This window comes from Patiria miniata, unplaced genomic scaffold (genome assembly GCF_015706575.1).
Source record: "Patiria miniata isolate m_02_andy unplaced genomic scaffold, ASM1570657v1 HiC_scaffold_13, whole genome shotgun sequence".
Classification (NCBI taxonomy): domain Eukaryota; kingdom Metazoa; phylum Echinodermata; class Asteroidea; order Valvatida; family Asterinidae; genus Patiria; species Patiria miniata.
This window is the reverse complement of record NW_024037051.1, coordinates 6,789,283-6,813,831: the sequence shown is the minus strand read 5'-3', so window position 1 is coordinate 6,813,831 and position 24,549 is coordinate 6,789,283. Positions and strand designations below refer to the sequence as shown.

General features: G+C 40.8%; 1 protein-coding gene across 1 annotated transcript in view; it reads left to right on the top strand.

The window, feature by feature from the left end:
* Window positions 1-7,261: 7,261 nt before the first annotated feature.
* Window positions 7,262-24,549, top strand: part of LOC119721538 (signal-induced proliferation-associated 1-like protein 1) — a 28,128-nt gene continuing 10,840 nt past the window's right edge. The window contains 6 exon segments of the mRNA XM_038191617.1: window positions 7,262-9,160; window positions 12,247-12,559; window positions 13,425-13,582; window positions 18,849-18,924; window positions 18,927-19,036; window positions 22,625-22,700. Coding sequence (XP_038047545.1) covers window positions 7,733-9,160; window positions 12,247-12,559; window positions 13,425-13,582; window positions 18,849-18,924; window positions 18,927-19,036; window positions 22,625-22,700 — 2,161 coding nt within the window. The 5' untranslated portion in view covers window positions 7,262-7,732.

Genomic DNA, 24,549 nt, shown 5'->3' with positions numbered 1-24,549 from the left:
TGACATTGACACTGTGTGATATTTACATAATATAACCTGCCCAAATGCGGCCTGCATTAGAACAACCTTTGTTGATGTGCCTGTATTTATACAGTACTATACGCCTCAGTGTTGAACAAAACTTCACTGTGCAGTATGTTTAGTGTGTTCACAACTCCATTGGCAATTTGCATGATGCGCATACAGTGCTGATATAATTTACGCTGTGAAATACATTGTACAGTACGTTAGGCCAAAAAAAAAGTCTCCGATTTCTGTTATGGAGTTTGCCCAAAAAGTGGTGCGGCGACGCGGCTTTTTTTTTTTTTTTACCTGACTTTTTTGCTTCAAATGTCGGCTGATGACTGCAAATGGTGCCCGACTAAACTTAGTGCAAATATATGGGAGTCCAGAGAGGCCACATAAAGTTTATTCTCGATCATAACTCATCTAAAAACACGTTAAAATTGGCAGCAGCAGGATTCCAGTCAAAGCAGTGAGTTTGGCGGTTTTGAGACATCATCTTTCATTGAAAAACAAACTTATTCATTTTGCCGACGTGCATGGCTACGGCGACGCGCGCGCATACCAGAAACCGGAGACTTTTTTGGGGGCCCTTACTGTACACTATGAAATACTGCAATAAAGTACATGATTTTGGAAAATGTACACACGTACTGTAGCTACCATACCGTAGCTGTATTTTCATGCAAAAGTTTTGAACGCATTCCATAATAACTGCCCATTTACATGTATGTAGATTTGGATATTTTTTTTCTTCAATAATAAACAAAAAGAAGATAACTATGCACAAAAGTTGATGACGTCATCATTCTGTACTTGTGTCTGTAGTACAGTATGTACATTGTGACTATTTAGATGTTCGCAATATTTACTTAAAAATATTTCAATTACACAATGTGATCTTCTGGCTGATACAGCAAGAGAAGAGTACATTTAGAGTGCACCCTTAAATAAACGTTAATTGATAACAAAGGCTTCTCATTCCAGTGATAGTCAGTGATAAGCAGTCAACCAGATGTGGTCTTGGTATTCTATTCCCTGAAATTAACCCGAGATTGTAGAGTTTCTGGGAATCAACAATTTCATTAGTACTCTATTCTGAACTACATATACATGTATATTACCATACGTAGTGGCATACGTGTGGTACCGTACATCATGGGGTTTTGGGCCCTTTGATGCTAAGTGTTGTGCCAATATTTCTGTGTCAGTAAACTCTTCATTTATCTGAACCCAAAATTAATTCCCTTACATGTACAATGTACACATAAGTGCCTGCCTGGAACATACATGTACACGTGAACATGTACCGGGTACTTACAATGTACAATGTACATGTACATGTATGTGTCAATAAAAAACAATTCGGGCGATTCACAATGCAGTGCGCCTCCAAGAGTTTGCCGCGGAGAGTTCATTTTTCCTAGTGCATTGTGATAGATGGTCGACAAATTTGCAGCGCGGAACATTTGAAATTGTTATTTTTCCGGTCAGTAGTTTCGTAAGCGTATGATTCGAGTACATGTTTGCCCTTTTCTTTTTATCAATATGGTGTTTTTGTAAGCAAGGCGCTAGAACGCTATGCACCAATCTGTAACAAATTAGCACAAGTTGTAAATAACACTCGTTCAAATGGGCCTTGTTTTGTCGACCGTAAACTTGAAAAAAAAGGACTCTCCATGACAAACTCTTGGTGGCGCACTGCATTGTGGAATCTCCCGATTTATGCTACTGAAATTTTGAGTCGTTGAACATATTCTACCCTGGAAGAGGCTCAACCCTGGTCTGGACCAGGGTTGGATTTTACCCGTGTAGAGCACCAGACCCGTGTAGAAGCCGTGTTGGATTCTTGCTAGAAAGGGGTTCCTGAAATCTCCTTGTTGAACTCGGGTCCAACCATAGAGCTATATTCAATTACTAGAGCGCTAACTCTTCATTCTCGCGCGCGGAGACGCTTTGAAGCTGCTCTGGGCACAGACATTTTAAATTTATGTGCGTGTTTGTAGAACACAATCAAATAGATGGATCAAATTTAAAAGTGTACTCTAAATGCAACGTAAGTACTTACACAAACAACTTAAGCGCGTCATGACATAAAAAAAAACATCACTGCGAAAAGCATCTGCAGCGGTTTGACGCGCACACGTTGCGCTGTTTGCGTAGAGCAGAATGAAACGCTCATTTGCTGATCGTGCGTTTTGGTTTTGGGCGTATCGGCTTCGATGACGCACCGGTATGGAATACAAACGCATATAAATAGCCGTACAAAAGCCGTACAAAAATTCGAGTTTTCCATACATGTAGGTTTGTGCACAAACATGGATGCGCCCATCAGGCATTACTTTGTACATCGAGTTAACGCTCTAGTAATTTAATATAGCTCTATGGGTCCAACACAGAGATTTTGGACAGTGCGAAACGTCCTCATGAAGTCATACATGTAGTCTACATGTACATTTTTTGTGTAAGCTTGAACCCATCACACTTCTGAACAATCAAATCATCCCTACTCCTGAGTTTTCTATTCTTTCCACGGCCAGATATTCTATCGGGGCAATTCTCTGGCATCTAGCTGTTTGCCACCTTGATTGTGCCTGTCATCGTTTCCAATTTGGGCCAATCCAGGAAGAGTCCATGGCGATACTGGAATCTGAAACTTGCTGCGTAAACTGGCAGGTAGAGTCGTCAGACATGCAACCCCCACAGTGGGGGATGCGAGCCCCTGCTCTGCTGACAACTGAAACATGAGGAAGAAAAAAAAATGACACCAGAAAGAAAACAAAAACAGAGGCTGGCCATTTAACATCACAGTTTATTATGGGATAAAAATTACTGGCATTCCCTTTTGAAAATGAGTACAGTTTTTGGAAAAACCCTAACCACCCCAACCCTGCATACATTTAGGCCTACATGTACATTATACTGAAAATCCCCTGCACTGTCTGCTCCAGGTTGTAACTGGCTCTGCCTCAACATATTGACAATGGTGCTGAAGGATTTTGCAGGACTGAGGCAGTGATCACCTCTCTAAGGACCACATTCAAGAACGAACGGAGGATTTTGCAGGATTGAGGCTGTATGCAGTTTTTGGCAGTTGGATGATTTTGCAGGATTGAGGTTGTATCCTAGCAAAAATGCCTAGGTACCGTAGTTAGGGTGAACTCTAGGCCTTAGGAACCATCTTCAATCTTCCAAAATCCTCCAAAATTTTGCACTGTGTATGTGCAAATGAATGATACCCAGCACCTCAATCCTTCAAAATCGCCAGACAGTCCTGCCTCTCAAAATGCATTCATCCTCAATCCTCCAAAATCATCCTCTTCTTTAAACACCATTCATCCTCAGTCCTCCAAATTCCTCATGTTTCTCAAACACCATTCATCCTCAATCCTCCAAAATCCTCCAAACCGCCATGAGGATTTTGGAGGATTGAGGAGGGTTAGGGTAAAGGTACTAATCTAAACGTACTGGATGTGAAAACTGTTCAACAGCTGTACAGGTTGATGTTAAAGTTGGGCTGATTCTGACCAATTTTGTTAAAGTTACAAGTGACAGTCAGTGAGATGTAGACAGTCAGTCAGGGAGATACCCTAATGTGGCGCGGCCCCCCCAACGTAGCGCACTTTGATTTTTTCTCCTGTAGCGCCTACCTAGAGCAAAAGTTTTAACTGAAATTCACAGAAAGTGAAATTTCATCAAGTTCTAAACACTCCTGTTCATAAATCACGAGTTTATTTACCCGTAACAAATTTAGAAGAACAAATTATTTTGGCATGATTTTCTGATATTATTTTCAAGTGCAAAGTGAACCCTTTGAAAATGCCCCGAATAATAAGAAAATAATTTTCTGACAAACATCTGGCTGGGTATGTAAGTAGAAATAATAATTATTTATCAGAATTTATCAAGTTTACAGAAATTCTTAAATGTTAATTTGGAATTTTCCGAGATTTATTCAAGTGCGCCATGTTAGGGAACACTCCGCCAATTTGTGCCCAATTTCCGGACGCCACCGTTTTTGAATTTCGGATTAAATTTTATGAAACTGAAATTGTTCACAGAGGTTAAATAGCAAGCATTAATAAGGTAAAAGTACCAGTATTTCACTGCATGAATTTGAGGTTTGTCAACAAAGAGGTTTAGCAACACTACACGAGGAAAGTCGGGTAAGCTTCTAAGTGCGCCACGTTAGGGAACAGGACTACATGTACACTGTAGGTACTGGTACATGTACAAAGAGAACACTAGGCTGGCCCTCTGGGACCAGCAAAAGTGACAAACTACATACGACAAAGGAAAATTTGTTCTTAAGGCTCATTTTGTGGGACCCTGTCACATTTGTGGCCTAGGGGGCAGGATGTCGCAGGTTGCGGCAGGCGTGTCAAAGGAAGCAATTGGTGTGTACCCAGGAAATTGGCGGGAAGTTCCAATTTGGCGGTTCAATTTGTCCAGAACTTTATCAGCCCGGGCCAACGTTTGGATCACAGTGTCATTTCAATGTGAAAGCATACACTGCAGTTTTAAATTTCTGTCAACAATTTATTTGATTTGGGCTATACACGTTAATTGCTGCTTTTTGTTTCGTTTTTCATTTTATATAGTTTTGGTTTTTGTTTCATATTTTTGTGGAAAAAGGAATAAATGCGGGACTGTTGTTTTGTGTCGGTTTGCATTATTTACTGTATGAGAAATATGAGATCCATTATGTAGCACCTTATAATGGTTTACAAGGTGTTGCGGCGCATATTGCAGCCACTGCCAGAAACACCGGGGCAAACCCCTTCTCTTAGCGATAAATATAACTGGGTTCTTTAACGTGCATATTACACAACACACGGGAGCTACGGCTTTACGTCCCATCCGAAGGACGAAGCAATAATGGTAAAGTGCCTTGCTCAAGAGCACAAGCACCATGTTCCCACGGCCAGGATTCAAACCCATGTACCACGGCACACGAGTCGAACACAGTAACCATTGGACCACAGCACCCCACTAAGTGTACATGTACATCATACATGTACACCTACAGCAAGATCATGATTAACCCTTACCCTACTAGACCCTCCAACGCATGCCAATATGTGCCTCAAGAAAATCTCCTATGTTTTTTGCATGGCCCTCCAATATCTGCCATGTCATTTCAAGGGTAACTGGACAGGCACTCCAATACATGCCACAGAGAACAATGAGAGTCCTCTGATAACAAAGTGAGTGCCCCCAGCTGGTCAGTATCAGGCACCCTCCAGGGCCTCCAACTCCTGCCAATTGGAGCCTTCACTGTCAAGATAGTTTATCTGCCATTAAACTGCAGCTGGAGGGCATTGGCATAACCAACTGACATGCAGTAAACTACCCTCAGAGAGTAAGGGTTAAGTCATGAAAAGGAATTAAGACACGTATTGGACACGAACGGTACATGTACTGGTACATGTACATGTTTCATGTATACTGTTATACCCATAAAATGAACAACTTTGAATTCAAACAGAACCAATTCAATTGAACAACATAACTATCACTTCTGACTGATAAAGTTACGTCCCCCTTCACACACAAACACACTCAGTGAATTCCTAGTAGTGGGTAGATTTGAATAGTATCCACTACATTGTATCCGCTACATGTACTGGAAATGGTAATTACCCAACTTAACAATTGGAGTGTAGGAGTATTTATTACAACATAACGTGGGCCTGGTCTCACACAGTCACAGTTGGTTTGTTAACAAAGCCCTGGCCTTGAATCAGCTTTCTGTTGGTACTGTGTCAATCCACCTTGATGAATTCAATAATTGTATTGTTGATCGCCGCCTTTTCACTTTCTTTACATGTACCGTACATGTACATGTACATGCACGTGACCTTTGGCTGTACTTTATGCACTCCCAACCTTTGGTGCGAAGAAAAAGCTGGTCAGGAGTGACCGCATTTGCAGCCAAATTGTTTGGTGAATTCTTATATCGACGTTAGTGAAGTTGGAGGGTACAAGCTTTTTAAAAAAATGTGGTTCAACTAGAATAATATTTATGGTTAACGTAGCTTGTACATGTATACGTTTACCATTGAAATTGACTGCAGACGTTGTCAGGTTTTTTTTAAATGACTGTTCTTGCACATGTAGGCCTATGAAATGAAAAGATTCATTTTCTTTTAAAGGCAGAGTACATCATTTGTAATTTGTGCATTACATGAATACATGTTGTTTGAAGCAACAAAAGAGTTAAACATCGACATGTAAAGCAGGTTGCTGAACAGCCTGATGAAATTTGAGCTCCGTGAATGCTGTGTATTCCAAGAAAACAATATTCTAGGATCTCAATTTCAAATCAAAACTTTTCGAGTTATGTTTTGAATTGTGCCCAAATTCAGCATCCGGGACACTTTCTCATTCAGCCGATTGCAGCTACGCGATGTCACACACTGAGCATCGAATTATAGCAACCTTGTGCTTGTGTGTGTCGTGTCCACACTTGTGCGCGCTTCGCCGAATTAAAAATAAACTACACATGTACTAACAGAAATTTCCTTCAAAATGACAGCTTGCCAGAAAGAATAATTTCGCAGGAAGTTAAGTCCCATTACTAACTTTAAAACAAGTATGCTTTTCAAAAATAATTTTGTCAGGTAATTTTTGGATAGCTGGAAATGATGGATTGTGCCTTTAAATGGTACCGGTCTGTATGTACCGGTATGTCCCCATGTCCCCATGTACATGTTGTATTTGTACAAGTACCGTACATGTGATCTTTCCTTTTGGGAGTTCTCTGGCCATATATTTACAACATCGCCACCAAAATTCCCTAATTATATGTAGGCCTAATTGCCGCGATTAACAGCTAAAGAGCTAAAATGTTTTCTGAAACTCAGTAAATAATAAAAATGAGGATTTATAAAGCGCAAACATATCGACAGTAAGGTGCTCAAGGCGTAATACATTGTACATGTACAAAGCAACCCCCCCCCCCCAAAAAACCATATTAATAATCAAATACAGTTGAATTTATTCAAAACCCAAGTTGAAGCCTACAGGTTCAATTGCTTTAACATGGTTTCAGATCACAATTTTGATGGCAACGCAGTGAAATTTTTACTAGGACCCATAAATACATTCGGGAATTTCGTCAAATATTTTCAACTTCGGTCCAGCCAAAGACTTTGACCATGATTTTTACCCCACATTTGCTGCATGCAGTTGCATGCACTGCACAATTGAGTATTTCAACCAACTAATATAACAAAACTTTTCCATCTTCTTGTAGGAACCACAGATAACTTCAGTATGGACATGAGGCAGGCCTACAACCTATGGAACCAGCAGACAAGCAGAACTTGATGTTTGAGCGTAGACAAGCAGAACTTGATGTTTGAGCGTAGACAATAGACCAAATCTCACCCCTTTGTGACAAGTCAGTCGAAGGAAACACCGGAAGCACTGAGCAACAAACAAACAGGGTTGTCTAACTTGGGCTTCGACATGAAATCCAACATGAAATGAGCTGTTGTTTTTGTTGTTGGATATGGGGAAGTCTAGAGAGTTATGCCCTGGATAATCTCTTTCACTCTTCCCTAATTGGTTGGAGAGAGAGACTCTTTTGAACAGGAAGTAAGAGGGCGGGCCCAGGCACCAGGCCCAGGAAGGAAGCTAGTCGGTTTGCGGCAAGGACAACTGAACCTTGGTCTATCGCAGTGGGTAGAGATAATGATAATCACAACTAGATTGTGGATGTGACATGCGCACAATGGCCGCTCAGGGAAGAAGCAGCGTGTATCCGGCCTACATGCACAACAGTGTGGTGTCGCAGCCCAGCAGCACACAGTCCCACTTGATTAAGAGTGTCAGACAGGGTGCGACACAGATGGCAGAGTACTACCACAGCACCATGGTGCCCAACGGACGGGTTTCCCCACCCCAGACCAGGGACACCAAAGACAAGTACTACCCTGCCCCGCAGTCGGAAGTCCGACGGATCCCCAGCATGGACGACCCGCTAAGAAACAAACCCCAGGACGAAATGGACCGATACACCCACAGCAGCAGTAACAGCAGTAGCAGTGGCTTGCCCTCGGGACAATTCTTAGCCACTCCGGTGAAAGTCGAGGACAAGTATGATGGTAATTATGAAGACGTTAGGCTGGGGCAAGGGGCTGAGGTGAGACCAGCTCTCCCTCAGGAATCCCGGACTAGTACGGCAACCAGGGTCCAACTGATGAGGAATCAGGACCAGATAAGCACTCCTACGGGTAACAGGAGTCAGTTCTGGCGTGAAGGAGTACCGGATGAAAAAAGGACTCGGTCGACAGGTAGCCCACACCGTCGGCACAACACCAGCCCGGACAACAAGTACTTTGTGTCTTCACAGGGACACGTGGAGGCTTCCCGACAAGCCACCTTGACGACGGATAACTTGCGGAGCATGGCGCGTGGGGAACGCGTGCAGCTCCGGCGCAGCAACAGTAACTCCACCCTCAACGAAATCACCGACAGAATGGAATACCACCACAATCCCTTACTGCCGCGTCGCGAGTATGGCAGTACGTCGTCAGTAGACGTGCAGAGTGTTAGCGGAGAGAGCTTCTTCCAAATGCTGCAGGACTACCGGGCGGACACAGACCAAAGAAGCCCTGCACCACCGCAGTTCAACAGACTGCTTCAGGGAAAAGTGAACAGCTCTCTTCCCTTCACCAACTCGGAGAAAGCCACACCTGCTGTCTCTAAACAGTCCAACAATGCTGAGAAATCAGGGAGTAAAGAACTCTTGACATCCAAGGACAGCGTCGACAATACTGACTTTGGAGGGAGCCCCAAGGTCTCGCGGAAACAGAGCAAGCGCAGCAAGAAAAACAGAGCCAAATCCGTGTCAGGGTCTGATCAGTCCTTCTTCAAGAAGAAGCTGAGGAACAGTGTGAAAGGCAGTGATCGGGGCGAGGCTCTTGAGAAGACGGGCCGAGCCGCCACTGGCGGGGAGGAGGAGGAGCTGACCTTGGAGGACAGAATTGAAGAAAGGACCAGGCAGCTTGCTCTCCAACACTATGACGTGCAGAGTACGTACTTTGACATGCAGGACGTCATCAAGAATAGGAAGATAACGGGACGCAAGAGGAACACGACAACGGGTGCCTCGGCTGCCTCCAGACACAGTGCCAGCAACACACCCGAGGTAAGAATTATCCGCAAAATTACATTTTTGGTACATTTGTCCTTGCCTTCTGAGAAGAACTTCTGAGTAGCCGTGCTTCAAAGAAATTGTCGAATTTTCATTTGCAGAGTTTAAAGATGTGCCTTCTTTTTGGGGAAAGTGGTAACTGTCACCAACAAAAAAGAGGTTTCAGAATTGGTGTTTAATATGAAACAAGACCTTGCAAAGCAAATCCTGCATTTAATCATCAATAAAAGTTCCTGAGTTCCTTTTTGATACGCATGTACAGCATGCACACAATGTACATGTCTTGTGCACAGCCGCTACACTCAATTTACGGTGTTAAATGTAGATCTTCATGTAGGCCATGAAAATAAGCAGTTATGTGCATCTGTCTGCATACCCTTACTGAATCAGAGGGAAGTCACAGATACATGTACCGATATGCACATTCTCAGCTGACAGAGAGCGACAAATTTATTGCCTTGCCAAGCCCATGTATTTGCAGATTCCATTTCCAGCAGCTGAAAAGTTCATCACGATTTGGAAGTGACGTTTAAAATGTTGCCAAGAAGTTGTTGAAATATTACACTCTCTTTCGCTTGCATTTGACCTGTCTCTTAGAGAGTTGAACGGAAGAATGTAACTCGTGCATCTTTGTCAGTTTCGAATGTCAGGATGATATATCTTAGTCTCTGCGAACCCAAAATGGCCATTCGTATTTGTCATAATTACAATGTAGGCACCAAACCGCACCAAATATTCCATGCATAAATGTACATGTACCATCATGTTGTGTCAAAAGGTACATCATTTTGTAGAGTTAGATGTGTTTTGATGATGGATTGAAAAAAAATTGTTACTTTTTTTTTTCACTCATCAAAAGTTGTGTTCGCTTCGGACTTCTGGGTTAAAACTAATGACAACTGTTGTCAATTTTACAGAGAGGGTTGTCAACATAACCAAATTAAGTCCAGTGCGGATAGCTGGTAAAATTCCCAAATTGTTAATTTTGACTGTCTATTGTAAGTTTTACGGTCTGCAGCGGATGACTTTACAGCAGGCTGATAGTTTTCCTAGTGTGGACGTACGATAGAATAACCACAATGGAATGTTAACAATCACTTGCTCTAACTTTTTACAAAATTAAGTCCAATGTGAATGCAGCTTAGACTTACATTACAATGTACATGAAATCTAATGCTTTGTCTTAAGTTTAGTACATGTACTGGTACCGTACGTACATGTACCGTTATGTACTTGAAGGTGCATTCATTGTGTGTACACATGTCATAGAGCTATATTAAATTACTAGAGCGCTAACTCGTCATTCTGCGCGCGGAGACGCCTTGAAGCCGTTCTGGGCGCAGACATTTTGAATTCATGTGCGTGTTTGTAGAACATAATGAAATAAGATAGATTGAATTTTGAAAGTGTACTCTACATGCAACGCGCAAGTAGAACATACACAAACAACTTAAGTGCGTCATTGACGGTTAAAAAAACGTGACGGCAAAAAGCATCTGCAGCGAATACGTGCCCGCGTTGTGCTGTTTGCGTAGAGCAAAATGACACGCTCATTTGCTGATCGTGCGTTTTTGGTTTTGGGCGTATTGGCTTCGATACACACCGGTATGGAATACAAACGCAGATATGCAAATAGCCGTAAAAAAGCCGTACAAAATTTCTAGGTCTCCATAGGTTTGTGCACAAACATGGATGCGCCCAGCAGGCATTACTTTGTACACGAAGTTAGCGCTCTAGTAATTTAATATAGCTCTATGGTACATGTACATGTTTACTTGTACAGTAAACACTGTACGTACGTACGGTACATACATGTACATGTGTCCTGATGATTGTTAGAAATCCTTTGTTTAACAAAAATAAAATTACTTTTCCCAATTTAAGTACATTTCATCAAACATTGTTATACAATTATTAAATGTTTTACATGTACATGTAAGTGATGAAGAAATAAATTAGGCTAAAATAATAAAACATTCTGATTGTACATACATGTACCGGTACATGTACTCTCAATTTTCAATGGACGTTGGATTGGTTCGAATTCAATACAATTTGTCATGTGTTGGGTTCTCATAACAAAAAGAGTAATAATGCTAAAATACAGGTAGTGTATTCTGGCCATGAAGACATGAATTTGCATATGTTTATTTGTTTAGAGACATACATGTAAGTACATGTGCATTGTATCTGTGACAGATAAGATTATCAGGCATAAGGGAAGCAGAAGTGGGAAAAGAAATCATGACAGGAAACGGCAGTTGAGTGGTATGACATTGACCTCGCTTTCTTGTCACAATCTTGCCATGATTGACAAGCGTACAGTACAATAAAATACACGCATTACTTCATTAAAAAAACATCAACATTGAAATACTTAAAGAGAATTTTTATAAAATTACAAGTCAATACCAAAGGAAAAAGTAGTCAATGTTTGTAATCTGTGACTGATAAATCGAACATTATTCGTCAAATCAAACAATTCGGGCGATTCACAATGCAGTGCGCCACCAAGAGTTTGCCACGAAGATGGTCGACAAATTCGCAGCGCGAGACATTTGAAAATGTTAGTTTCTGGTCAGTAGTTTCGTAAGCATATGATTCGAGGATCTGTTTGCTCTTTTCTTTTCTTCTGATCAATTTGGTGTTTTTTTGTAAGGCGGCAGAACGCTATGCTCCAATCTATAACATATTAGCTCAAGTTGTCTACTGACACTCATTCAAATGGACCATCCACGAAGATGGTCGACAAATTTGCAGCGCGAGACATTTGAAATTGTTAGTTTCTGGTCAGTAGTTTTGTAAGCGTATGATTCGAGTATATGTTTGCCCTTTTCTTTTCTTCTTATCAATATGGTGTTTTTTTGTAAGGCGGCAGAACGCTATGCTCCAATCTATAACATACATGTACATGTATTAGCTCAAGTTGTCTACTGACACTCATTCAAATGGACATGTTTTGTCGAGCGTAAACCTGAAAAATGGACTCTCCATGGCAAACTCTTGGTGGCGCACTGCATTGTGAATCACCCGAATTTCAAATATCGAAACATTCATCTTGTTCTTCTGTCCAATCAAAGGGGAGCATAGAAGACCTTCTCAAGGTGGAGACGCTGAATGACGACGGCGACGGCCGGGGTAATGTTATCGTCCACAGCTGCCCCTTCTTCCGCAACGAGATCGGCAACGAGGTGGAGCCCCGGGTCTCCTTCTCGCGGATCGGCATGCTGAACGCCCGGGCCATGCACCGGGAGAGGCACCGAGCCGTCCTGGAGGCCGGGGACCCGATGGAGCGGAGGGGAGGAGGAGCAGGGAGTCAGAGCTGGAAGGGCCCCGTGGTGGAGTTTGTGGACCACGGCGCCATGTACTACCGGAAGTACTTCTATGGGTTTGGTGAGTTGCTGTGTTCTATGTAGCACAGTTTTAATCGAGTCGATCCCAAGTCAGTTTAGAAGACCAAATCATGAGTCATGTCAGAAACCAGTCACAAGCCAATCACAATTCAGTCACAAGTTCATCGCAGATTGTGAATCAGTTTACGAGTCATATCACAATGTCAGTCACAGGTCAAGCATTTGTAAGCCAATCACAAGCGAGTCACAAGCGAGTCACAAGCAAGTCACAAGTTGATCCCAAGTCAATTTAGAAGACCAAATCATGAGTCATGTCAGAAGCCAGTCACAAGCCAATTACAATTCAGTCACGAGTTCATCACAGATTGTAAGTCAGTTTACAAGTCATATCACAATGTCAGTCACAGGTCAAGCATTTATAAGCCAATCACAAGCAAGTCACAAGCAAGTCACAAGCGAGTCACAAGTCAGATCGTAAGTCAGGTCACAAGCTGAACATTTGGGGCTAAAGAATTACAAAGCAAGTTCATTTGAAAAGCTTGTGACTTGACGGGAGACTGTACTGACTTGTGATTGACATTGTCTTTGAAGACATGATAGAAAGTCTGTGTATCTATTCTTGAACCCAATGTCTCTAAATCTGTTGAAAAATCATCTGTGGACGGAACTTTTAAACAGTGTTTGTGTTCAAATTCCGTAACTTGAAAAGTACATGAGTGATTTGAATGATTCTTGCACTAAAAGAAAGCTCATTGGTTGGGCTTTCATATCCTAGATTTTGAAAGTGCTACCGGGAAAATTTCTTTCAAAATTGGTCCTGCCATTTTGGTTTCATTTTTCGACTCACCCTGTAGTCTGGATTGTTGATACTAACTTTTTGAGCTGAATTCTCCTTTGCTTTACAGAACACCAAAACTTCTTCGGTCTGGACGAAAACTATGGTCCGCTGGCAGTCAGTATACGAAGAGAGAGCAGGCTGGATGATACAGATGGCGCAATGGAGAGTAAAGATAAAGATGCCTCGGCCAAGTACCAGTATAGGATCATCATCAGAACCAGCGAGGTGAGACAGGTTGAGTTAGGAATTCGAGGATCTTGAAGCTAGCATTGCCTCTAAGAAAAAGTTTGAACAAGGGCCGTTAGTTAAAGGTACATAGGATCATTTATGTTTTGTGATTGTTTTTTTGTAGCAAAATCATTTCTCAAAAGATTAAGAAGGGTGCATTAACAACTATTACTTGTTGAAGTTTCAACTCGGTGGATACTATACATTTTGAGAAAACAGAGGCAACATCATAACTGGATTCTGTCGCTAACGCAGGAAAAAAGTGTGCGTGAACTTGCCGTTGAAGGCACGTTTTCTGAAATCACCAGTTTTTCTGGTACCAGTCCTACACATATCTTCATTTTGAGCAAGGATTCTCTCCTTAAATAAAAAGGGGAGTGTGTGGCCTAGTGGTTAGGGTTTGTGACTCATGATCAGAGGGTCCGGGGTTCGAATCCAGCCGCTGGTCATAATATTGTGTCCTTGGGCAAGGCACTTCACCCCCACTTGCCCCTCTCCACCCAGGAGTATAAATGGGTACCGGCATTAGCTGGGGAGTAACCTGCGATGGACTAGCATCCCATCCAGGGGGAAATATTCTCAGTCGTTTCATGTCACTGAAACCGGAGATAAACGCCGGCCTGATGAGCCACATTGGCTCGGGACAGACTTTTTTTTACTCTCTCTTTCAATTGTTAGGTACTGTACATTTCCTGGGATAATTGCAAATGTTGCTACTGTGCGTGCCTTCAACTTGTTTGTTGATCAAGCTACATGTAGTTTGCCACAGTGCTGTGTGAAGTGTGGCTCGTGTATTACATGTACATGTACATTGTACATCAGTGCTACTGGTTTGTACAACACCAAGGATAAGGACACACATGTACTTTTTGATGCAAACTTGCCTTGTACTTCTACTTTTACGTTGATGCTTAAGGGTAAAGTCCCATACAGGATATCAAGCCAAGGTTGCGCGTAAGACGGCGTAAGACCTTGGTACCACTAAAGACTTTAAAACAACATGGCCTTGGTGCCATCTTAAGACCACCAAAGGGCCTTTGCACACTGCATCATTGTAGAAATTGTAAAGTCAAAAATGGCCGTGCCCTAAAATATTGTCAAGTCTGATGCCTGGTATGGCATTTATCCAAAGAGTATAAAAGGAACCAAATACAGAAAAAAATATTCTCATTTTTTTTTTTTTTTGGCGTTTTTTTTTTTTTTTTGCCAACTTCTTGGTAAGTTTGCCAAGATTCAGCCAGACAAAGAAAACAGCTGGCAATGAATCTGTTGGTGTTTTTAGAACTGAGTAAATACGATGAGATTTATTTTTACCCCAACTGTGATTTTAACAGACGCAACGTTTCAGATAATCGGCATGCCTCTCTGACCAGTTAGGAAACCAACAATTAGCCACGCAGTCATTCACCTGTTTCACAGACTTGTTTTAATCCTCCAGATTATCCAGGGTCAGGATTTATGCTCAGTCCTGTCTGTAAATCCTCGGCAGACCACAATAGGAAAATCTTCACATGGGGATTGAGAAAATATAGCGCATCGGTCTTTGTGTTCAATGCCTGCTGTAGTTGTAGTCGGGTCATTGTATAAATTTAAGTCCACTGTGAGACCTAAAGGAAAATTTTTCACACGTAGGCTTAATACTTTAAATTATGTGACTCATGTATTTGAAGAGTGAATTGACGAAGAGCATATTAAAATAATGTAAAGAAGAGGTAGTGAAATGACTGATATTTGATCAATTTATGGAAAAAATTGAGCAAACGTTCCTCATGCAAGCTTTCAAATCATGAACGAAAGTGGCTTTCAACAAAAGTGTGGCATTTGACAAACAAAACCACACAATGTAAATGATTATCATCATCATCATGTAGCGGTCACAACCGAGATCCCATTCACAACGCTATGCTGATGTCACGCGCTGAACTGACGAATAATAGCAAACGCGCGCGTGTGCGTCGTGTTAACACTTGCACGCACTCATTCACAACTTTGCCGAATTAAAAGCGAACTACTAACGCAAATTTCCAAAAAAGCGTCCTTAGACACATCGTTGGAAATGGCCTTGTTTGATTGGTTTCTTCAAAATGACAGCTTGCCAGAAAGAATAATTTCACAGCGAGTTTAGTACCATTACCATCTTTAAACCAAGTATGCATTTCAACGAAAATTTGTCAGTTACTTTTTGGATAGCGGCATACACGTATGCTGTACATGTGTTCTGCTGTTAAGTATGTAACTTAGAATGGGCTTACATGTACCGGTACATGTACATGTACATGTGAAAATGAAGATTTACAGCAAAGCATTTTACATGTACCAGAGGAAGTCGCAAAACACAATGTGCAGTAAGTTGTTTTTAATCACGTCACCAATGACTTTTACTTTCTGTTCTGATAAAAACACAGATTGACATCATTTGTGTCGACTCATGTTTGTTCCAGATACAATGTAACTCTAGATTTGTTTTGGACCTAGTCGTCAAGGAATTGAATTTTGTTATTGTTCTGTTGTCAAGGGAAACACAATGTTTTAGGGTTGATCCCGGAAAAAGAAAACTGTAGGCCTATAAAAAAAACAATGACACATGAGAGGAACTGGTACATTTATCTAAATAAAAAAAATACAAGTTACACATGTTACATACCAGTATGTTGTATGTACATATACATGTACCTCCGAGAACCAATCAGGAACATTTACATGTTATGGACATGTACATCCACACCTTTTTAACGTACAAATTGTACCATACACTATACCTTAGCTTTCACATAAAATGTGCACCATACCCTATTTGAAATAATAATAAACATGCACATCATGTACATGTACAGTGTACAGGATAAGGGGTCGTACTAATAAGCGTCAACACAGCGTCAACACAACGTCAACACATGATAGAAGCGTCAACACACCGTCAACACTCCTAAAACGCATTCTAAATCGACAAGAAAGGCATACATGTAGAACTGTAAAGTTTAGACTTAAAGAGATTTTCGGTGGGTCAGAGGTTACATTTTGTTTACAAAAATGGAGGTTTTTTTCACGCGACAAAATATCTCTAAGCAGCAATGCCGTTGTCCGCCATCTTGCCTTCGCACGGAGCTTGGACTACACCATTTCAGATATAGGTGTCCAGGTAACGAAATTATCACGTTGTATGCGGATTCACATGTAACAACCGCCCTCTGTTGATTTATTGTATAAAGGCATCACCCTTTTGCATAATGGTATCGTCCACGCTGCCCCTGAAGCAACATGGCGGCTCATTTCGGAGCTGCACTGAGGGCCAATTTTCTTAAACTGAACATTGCAATTTTCAGACGTTTTATCTATTGATTTTGAGCCAACATTTTATTTTTGCCCATACTTTACGGTTGAAACACTGGTTTTGTCAATTTGAATGCATTTTGGAGGTGTTGACGTTGTGTTGACGCTGTGTTGACGCTGTGTTGACGCTTATTAGTATGACCGAGGATAAGTATGTGATGTTTTGATAAGGGAATTAATACCCCGGTACATGTGCCTGGCCGGTTTTACACAAGTACGTTTAAGATCGGCTCAGGGGACAGGACACTGATAATGGCCCGAGCCAAAGGCGAGGACATTATGGGCGTCCAGGCCCCTTAGCCGGTCTTAAACAACCCAGCCAAGCGCATATTTATTCCCAATACTTTTGAGTCAAAAAGTCAAAACAAGTCAAAAATTATAAATGTCCAATTGCGTGTACTGCGCGATGTGGCTTAGAACACTGGTGTAGTGTGACATTAGGACTCTCAATATACGGACTCATGGTAATGGTAGTATTGCGCATGCCTAAGTGAAGATAGTGAACATTCATCCAATAAAAGGATAAAAGGTACCAGATTTCAAAGGAGTCCAAGTTTCAAGTGACACCGGAAAAGTGTTTAAAACCAGCCAGCCGGTGTTTTACCAACCTTTGAAAACCACCCCATGACGAGCTCTCAACCAATAGGAATGGGTAAACTGTCTTAAGTATTTATGAATTGGTAATTACATATTTCCATGAAGTACATGTATTATTTGTACATTATAAGCCTCCAAGAAGTGTACGTATGTAAATGTCTGTGTACTGAGGAAGTGAGAGTTGACCATTGTTGTTGCCCAGCCTTTAACATTTCTGGAATCCAAATACTGCTCATGGCATCCTGTCCTGTCCTTACTTCCTGCTCTGGTTACATTTTTTTTCTCTCCCTTCCAGTCATCTGGTTCGTCTATCATTCCTCGTCTTTGTTCTCATGACCGGAATGACCGAAATACTATATCAAAAAGGGAGTAATTCAGGAAACATCTGTGCCCACTTTCCAGGCTTGGCTTACAGAGAAACTGCTGTACTTCTGCACTAATAATAGCACAGAAATGATCTCAGTCTTATCTCAGAAATCAGAGAATCTTTAGGTTACACCATATGGGATCAACGCCACAATTCCTATCTAACCTGTGAACCTACATGTACATGCATACATGTTATGTGAGCTCTCCTCCTGTAATAATAGTAACAGTAAGCAGTTCTTATGAAGCACACATCACGTTTAGTTCCCTGTAATATACCTGTAGTTATCGAAATTTGAACATTGATATTTTTTGTTTCCCTTTTTTTGTTTGCATGTTTTTTCTTCCAGTGCATTACTTAAAGGGAATATATATACAACATTTGCAAACATAAAAAAAAACAGAACTACCAAATTATTATGAAATACATGTATATGTACCTTAGGCCCTGAAATATGGGGAGTGGTTCGCATGCGTATGGCGCTGAGTACGCACAACTTATTTTATTTTGACTGTGCACAAAGCCATCGTGTCTTTGCGTGAGCGTCAGGCGTCATCGGCAATGCGTACGAATGTCCCTCCCAGTGGTCTTCCCCAACTCTCTCTTTGTAACCGTTGAGGGAATAGTATGGGTGTGTGTAAAATCCCTATACCGAGAGATGAATTCGCCCATAGTTTGGATTTTAGTCGGGCACCGCGAAATCACGAAATGCGCGTGTAGTTTCGAATAGGACCTGGCGGTCTTATGTGTTTATATGTCTGTGGGTAGATCACATTACACAGTACACCAATTTACCCAGTATTTGTTTGCATTTGTACAAGACTGCATACGGTTCAGGCAATCCAAAACTCGTCTGCAAGACGTATCTTTTTATCAATCACAATAAGTGTATTCCCGATTCCTTTGCGCAGTCCACAAAGATACATCCTCTTTATAAGATTATGTCATCTTCTTCTTCCCCCGTTGCAGCTGGTCACCCTGCGTGGTGTCATCGCTGAGGATTCCATCCCGTCCACGGCCAAGCACAATTCCCCCAAGGGCTTACCCTCAAGGACGTCCTGGAGTACGTGGTCCCTGATCTACCCCTGGCTTGCCTCAGGCTGGCCCTCGCCTCCGCTAAGGTCACGGAGCAGCTACTCAAACTCGACGAGCAAGGGGTTTGTTGAAAAAATTTGCTCTTTTTTTGTTGGTGGTTTTTTTTTTTCTTCAGTTGTTATTGTTCTAATTTGTTTCTTCAAATGTTCAAATAAACTACTAATAGCCCTAACCATGCCAAATCCTCCGAAATCCTTTTTGCAAATTGGAGGAATTTGCAGGATTGAGGTAACATGGCAAAAGTGCGTTGCTGATTTCGGAGGACGCACTGTGTCAAGCTCTTGGGCCGGACCTTGTGTTGTTTATGTTCAGCCGTGCATAAATTTAGCCCTTGATTATACTTGACATCCTCCGTACTGCTCCAGGATGTCAATGCCTCTGCCTCAGCCTATTGACAGTCATAGCCGGAGGATTTTGCAGGATTCAGGCAGTGGTCACCTCTCCACTGACCATAGTCAAGAAACAATGGAGGAATTTGCAGGATTGAGGCTACATGTATATGCTATTTTTCCATGAGGCCAATTGGAGGATTTTGCAGGATTGAGGCTACATCCTAGCAAAAAGGCCTAGGGAGTTAGGGATAAGGAAAACTGACAAAGTACTTTTATAAATAATTCTCAAAGTGGACCAAGAGCGGGGTTTGAACCTGCGACCTTCGGATTGCCGTTTGGTGCTCTACCAACTGAGCTGTCCAGCCTACATGTTGGCAGTTCCTCATTTTGTCAATGTCTTTTGTCCAGGGGTGCTAGTCGGAAGACAATAAACCTTCAGGTATATGTCGTGTAGTCAGGGATCATACCCAAAGTCACAATGTTAGCAAAAATGTTGCAAACCTAGGAAATAGCAAACGGGGATCACTCAAAGAGGATTTGGCTTTTTACTACAAATTTTCAAATAAAGCACTTAGGGAAACTGCCTTAGTGCTTGTATAATCATTTCCAAAGTAGAACAAAGAAATTGACTGATTTAAAAAAAAATACATTGTACAGTGTTTGCTTGCAAAACAGCACTTCACCTGCAAAACCAGTACTTTACCCTCAAAACTTTCATATCATAATTTTTTACCCTGTTACTTTTTCCCATTTGGTTAGTGGTGCATGAGTGCATGAATCTTTCACAGCCACCATCGAACAACTTGAGCCAAATGGTTTCATGGTCGGCAAAAAATATATATATCATAACATCATGGCTGCTAAAAGGGTCCTACTTTAACCCTAACGTCCTAGCCATTACCGGTACTTTGGGATAAAGAACTGAGTACTACAGAATACTACACTAATTAAGTAGGCAGGTACCAAATACCAAAAAACCTATGAGTGCTGTGCCCACTTATATGTACAGCCTGTCCCCAAAAAAAATGGTACAATCAGAAAAAAATTGGTTAAATATGAAATTTCAAAATAAGTCATTCTTATTTGGCATAATATTAAAGAACAAAGACTGGGCTTTCCAATAGTGTTTGTTTGATCTTATTTGCTTTTGTCAATTCAGAGATATAATCAATTTAGTGCGATACACCAAAATCGGTTTTGTGCCACTTTTATGCATGGGCAGAGTTGTTTCGAGTACTGTGCCATGCTGTCTTGAAGCTCACAAAAGATTGCAACTTGGCAAAAGAAACAAACTCGATTTTTTGTGTTCCGCAGTAAACTGGAGTTATCTCTGGATTGACAAAAGCAAATGAGATGAAACAAAAAGTATTGGAAAGCCTGGTCTTTTTTTCTTTAATGTGATGCTCAAAACGACTTACTTCTGTTGAGATTTAATATTGAAAAAAAAATCGTGTTCGATTGTACCATTTTTTTGTAGACAGGCTGTATATGCTGAAGTACTGCATACTACAATTTACTTCTAGTAGTATTTTGTAGCTATAGGTGGGGTTAGGGTTTAAACCAAAATTGGTAAAATCTGATTGTGATACTAAAAAAATACAATTTACAAATTGAGTTGGATTGGAGATTGTGTTTTTCCCCTTTCTTTACATGTAACAGAAATAGGTTTGCGGGTACACCAATTGGCCATATATCTTTTGCAGAAAATCACCCAGGACAAAAAAACAAATCTGTTTACAGAGATGCAGGACAAAGTTACATTTGGTTTGTTGGAAGCGATTACATGCTTGACAAAGTACGTGAAGAATGGTGTAATGTTTGCTATAGGCATATACTGTACAATACCTGTAAGTTCCTGAAATATTGCCTTTGAATCATAACTTGGACACACACGCAAAAATGCAGATTGGAAGATTGGGGAAGTCAGTTAAGATACAATTTTATCAGAAAATTCTATGAACTATTCATGTGAAATGTTCTATTTATTGGCCAGGTCCGCAAAACAGATGGATAGTCTATCGTGGGACCTGTAAGAAAATCTTGCATTAAAGCTATAGTCCATCATTTGCAGCCATCCGAAAAGTAACTGGCGTAATTACTGTTGAAAAACAAACTTGGTTGAAAGATAGTAAGGGAACTAAACTCCCTGTGAAATTATTCCTTCTGGGAAGCTGTCATTTTGAAGTAATCAACGAAAGAAGGCATTTCCAACGGTGATTCTTAAGAAGCACCGTAGGAAAATTTAAATTAGTAGTTCGTTTGTTATTCAGCGCAGCGCGCACAAGTATTGGAACGACGCACACGCGCGCGCGGTTGTTATGATTCGTCGGATCAGTGCGCGACACCGCGTATAGCTGCAATTCAAAACAATTCAAAACATGATTCAGTAACTTTTGATTTGAAATTGAGATCTTAGAATGCTGCTTTTCTCGGAATGTACAGCTGAAGCTTAGCTGAAACTTCATCAGGTTAGTTGCTCAGTATCCTTCATTAGATTTTGAACTCTTTTGTTGCTTCAAACGAACAAAATGCACTAATTACAAATGATGGACTATAGCTTTAAGTGTTTTTTTCTGAGTCTGGCAACATGTGTGGCTAGCCAAGCATACATGTGTGTCTGTTCATGCAGTGCATGATCAACCATCCACAACATACTAAACATTGTGCATGAAAAAACATGGCAGGAAACAAAATCTGCTTGAACAAGTTGATTTTCAGTTGCATTTCCTTGCATGGGAAGTACAAAGAATTCCCCATTGGTTTACTGCACTGGGATGGATTTGGAAGGTTTACCCCAACTCCCTAGACATATTTTGCTAGGATGCAACCTCAGTCCTGCAAAATCATCGAACTGTCTCCGTGTAAAAATTGTAACAGCCTCAACCATACAAAATCCTCCGTTATTTCTTGAATGTGGTCCTTGGAGGGGTGACCATGCCTCAATCCTGCAAAATTCTCCGGCAATCATTGTCAATATGTTGAGGCAGAGCCAGTGACATCCTGGAGCAGTGCAGAGGATTTCAAGTTTAATCTAAGCCTAAGTGTAGGCACGGCTGAGCATAAACAACACAAGGTCCGGCCCAAGACCTTGACACAGTGCATCCTGCAAAATCAGCCAGACCTTTTTTGCCGTGTAGCCTCAATCCTACAAAATCCTCCATTTTGCATGGAGGAATTTGGAGGATTTGGGAAGGTTGGGGTTAAGGAAGGTTCCTCCCAAAAGTGCCTTTAAAAGTTAGGACAAACTTACATGTACATTTCACAATTTTTTTCTCACAAGTAGAATAACCTATTTTCACAATTTGTTTTTAAACATAGGTAAGCACAAAATACAAGGTGGGCATCATGTTATGCAGAACAGGACAGAACACCGAAGAGGAGATGTATAATAACGGTAAGTCACTTGAAGAAGCCTAAATGATTTTTAGAAGAAAAACAATTACGGAAAAAAAAGCAGAGACAAGATTGTCTTGTGTTTAGCTGTGTTGAACACCACTGCAAAAGTTTTGTGTGCAACTAATTGAATATTTCATTTTTTAAGTATGAAATTTTGGAGACCATTGATTTCCAAAATCAGTGGAAGTTCAGACGAAATTAATGGAAATTCCTTAATTTAATTATTATTATTATTTAATTTGGCATGCGAAGAAAGTATGTCTTATTAAAATATGAAATATATTAGACATACATGCAAATCTAGTTAAGAATTTGAGGAAAACAAATTTTTGCCAATCTTTATATGTGGCTTGAGTTGGACTTGTTTATTTAATTCCTGTGGCAAAATAGTTTTACTAAATATATTATTTAGTTAGTTTCTGTTGAAATCACTAAATGCTACACGTGATGAAATTCTACTCTTGATATATTTTAGATTTTGTCAAGACACTGCCAAAAGAATTCTTCTAGGATTGCCTTTTCCATCATGACCGAAACTTTTTCATGTTTTCTGAGAATTGCTTATCTGCATTCTTTACAACCTATTTCAACAAATTCCAGAGTTGAAATTGAATAAAGGTTACCCTTTAGAGACTGTGTTTTTTTCTCAGTCCTCTACACGTATGCCCGAAGCATATTGTACATGAGGATATATTTTGCTGACGTTTGACTTTTGAAATTGTCGTGCAAACTGGCACCTGTATTTTGCTGTTTTGAAAGCTCAGTAGCTGATATGGATTGGATCCGATTTTAAAAACCTTCAACTTTTCATGCGTTTCTCAAAAGTTGTGTAAACATTACATTAAAAGTTAAAGATAGGGTACATGTACCGGTACATGCATATCATTTGTCATTTGTGCATTTTTTCCGTTTGAAGCAACACATGTGCTAAAAAATGTAAAGACTGTTGCTTAGGCCAAAAAAACAAATAGTCGGTCTCTGGCCAGTGCGCGTCAATTTTAATCATGCGTGTCAACCTTTTTTTTCTTCAAATTGTCCGCGGTAGCTACAACAGCTACCCTCTATTGCAGCACCTCCTAATTTTTGTACCAAGGAATGGGGAAATTGCACCAAGGCAAATGATGGAGGGCACCATGGCAAATTATGGAGGACACCAATGTATATGAGGACACAAAAAAGCAAAATAGTACCCACCTTGTCTCTACATCCAAGCTTGAAAAAAAAAAGCAAAAAAAAAAAAAAAAAAAAAACCTGCGTCGCCGTATCAATTCCGGAACTTTGGTCTGACCAGAGACCGACTATTTTTTTTTTTGGTCTTACTAACCTGATGAAATTTTAACTATGTGAATGCTGTACATTCTGAGAGCAAAATATTCTGAGATCTCGATTTTTAATTCAAATGATGCAGTGTCATATTTTGAATTGCGCTCAAAATCGGCTATGGGATACGGTACGCTTTCATTCAGTCAATTGGAGCTCTGCGATGTCACGCACTAAAACTGACGCATAAGAGCAACCTCGCGCATGTGTGCGTCATGTCAATGCTTGCGCGCGTCCTTTCATGGATTTGCCAAATTTCAAACCAACTACTAACGGAAATTTCAAAAATGCGTCACTGACGCATATTTGGAATCCTTCTTTTTTTGTTTACTTCAACATGACAGCATGCCAGAAAGAATAATTTCACAGGGAGTTTAGTGCTGTTACTATCTTTAAACCAAGTAAGTTTATCAACAATAATGTTGTCAGTTACTTTTTGGATAGCTGCAAATGATATACTGTTCTTTCAACAACAACAAATGAAAAGCTGATTATGTATGGCCACTTTGGGGTATAACAGTTGTGTT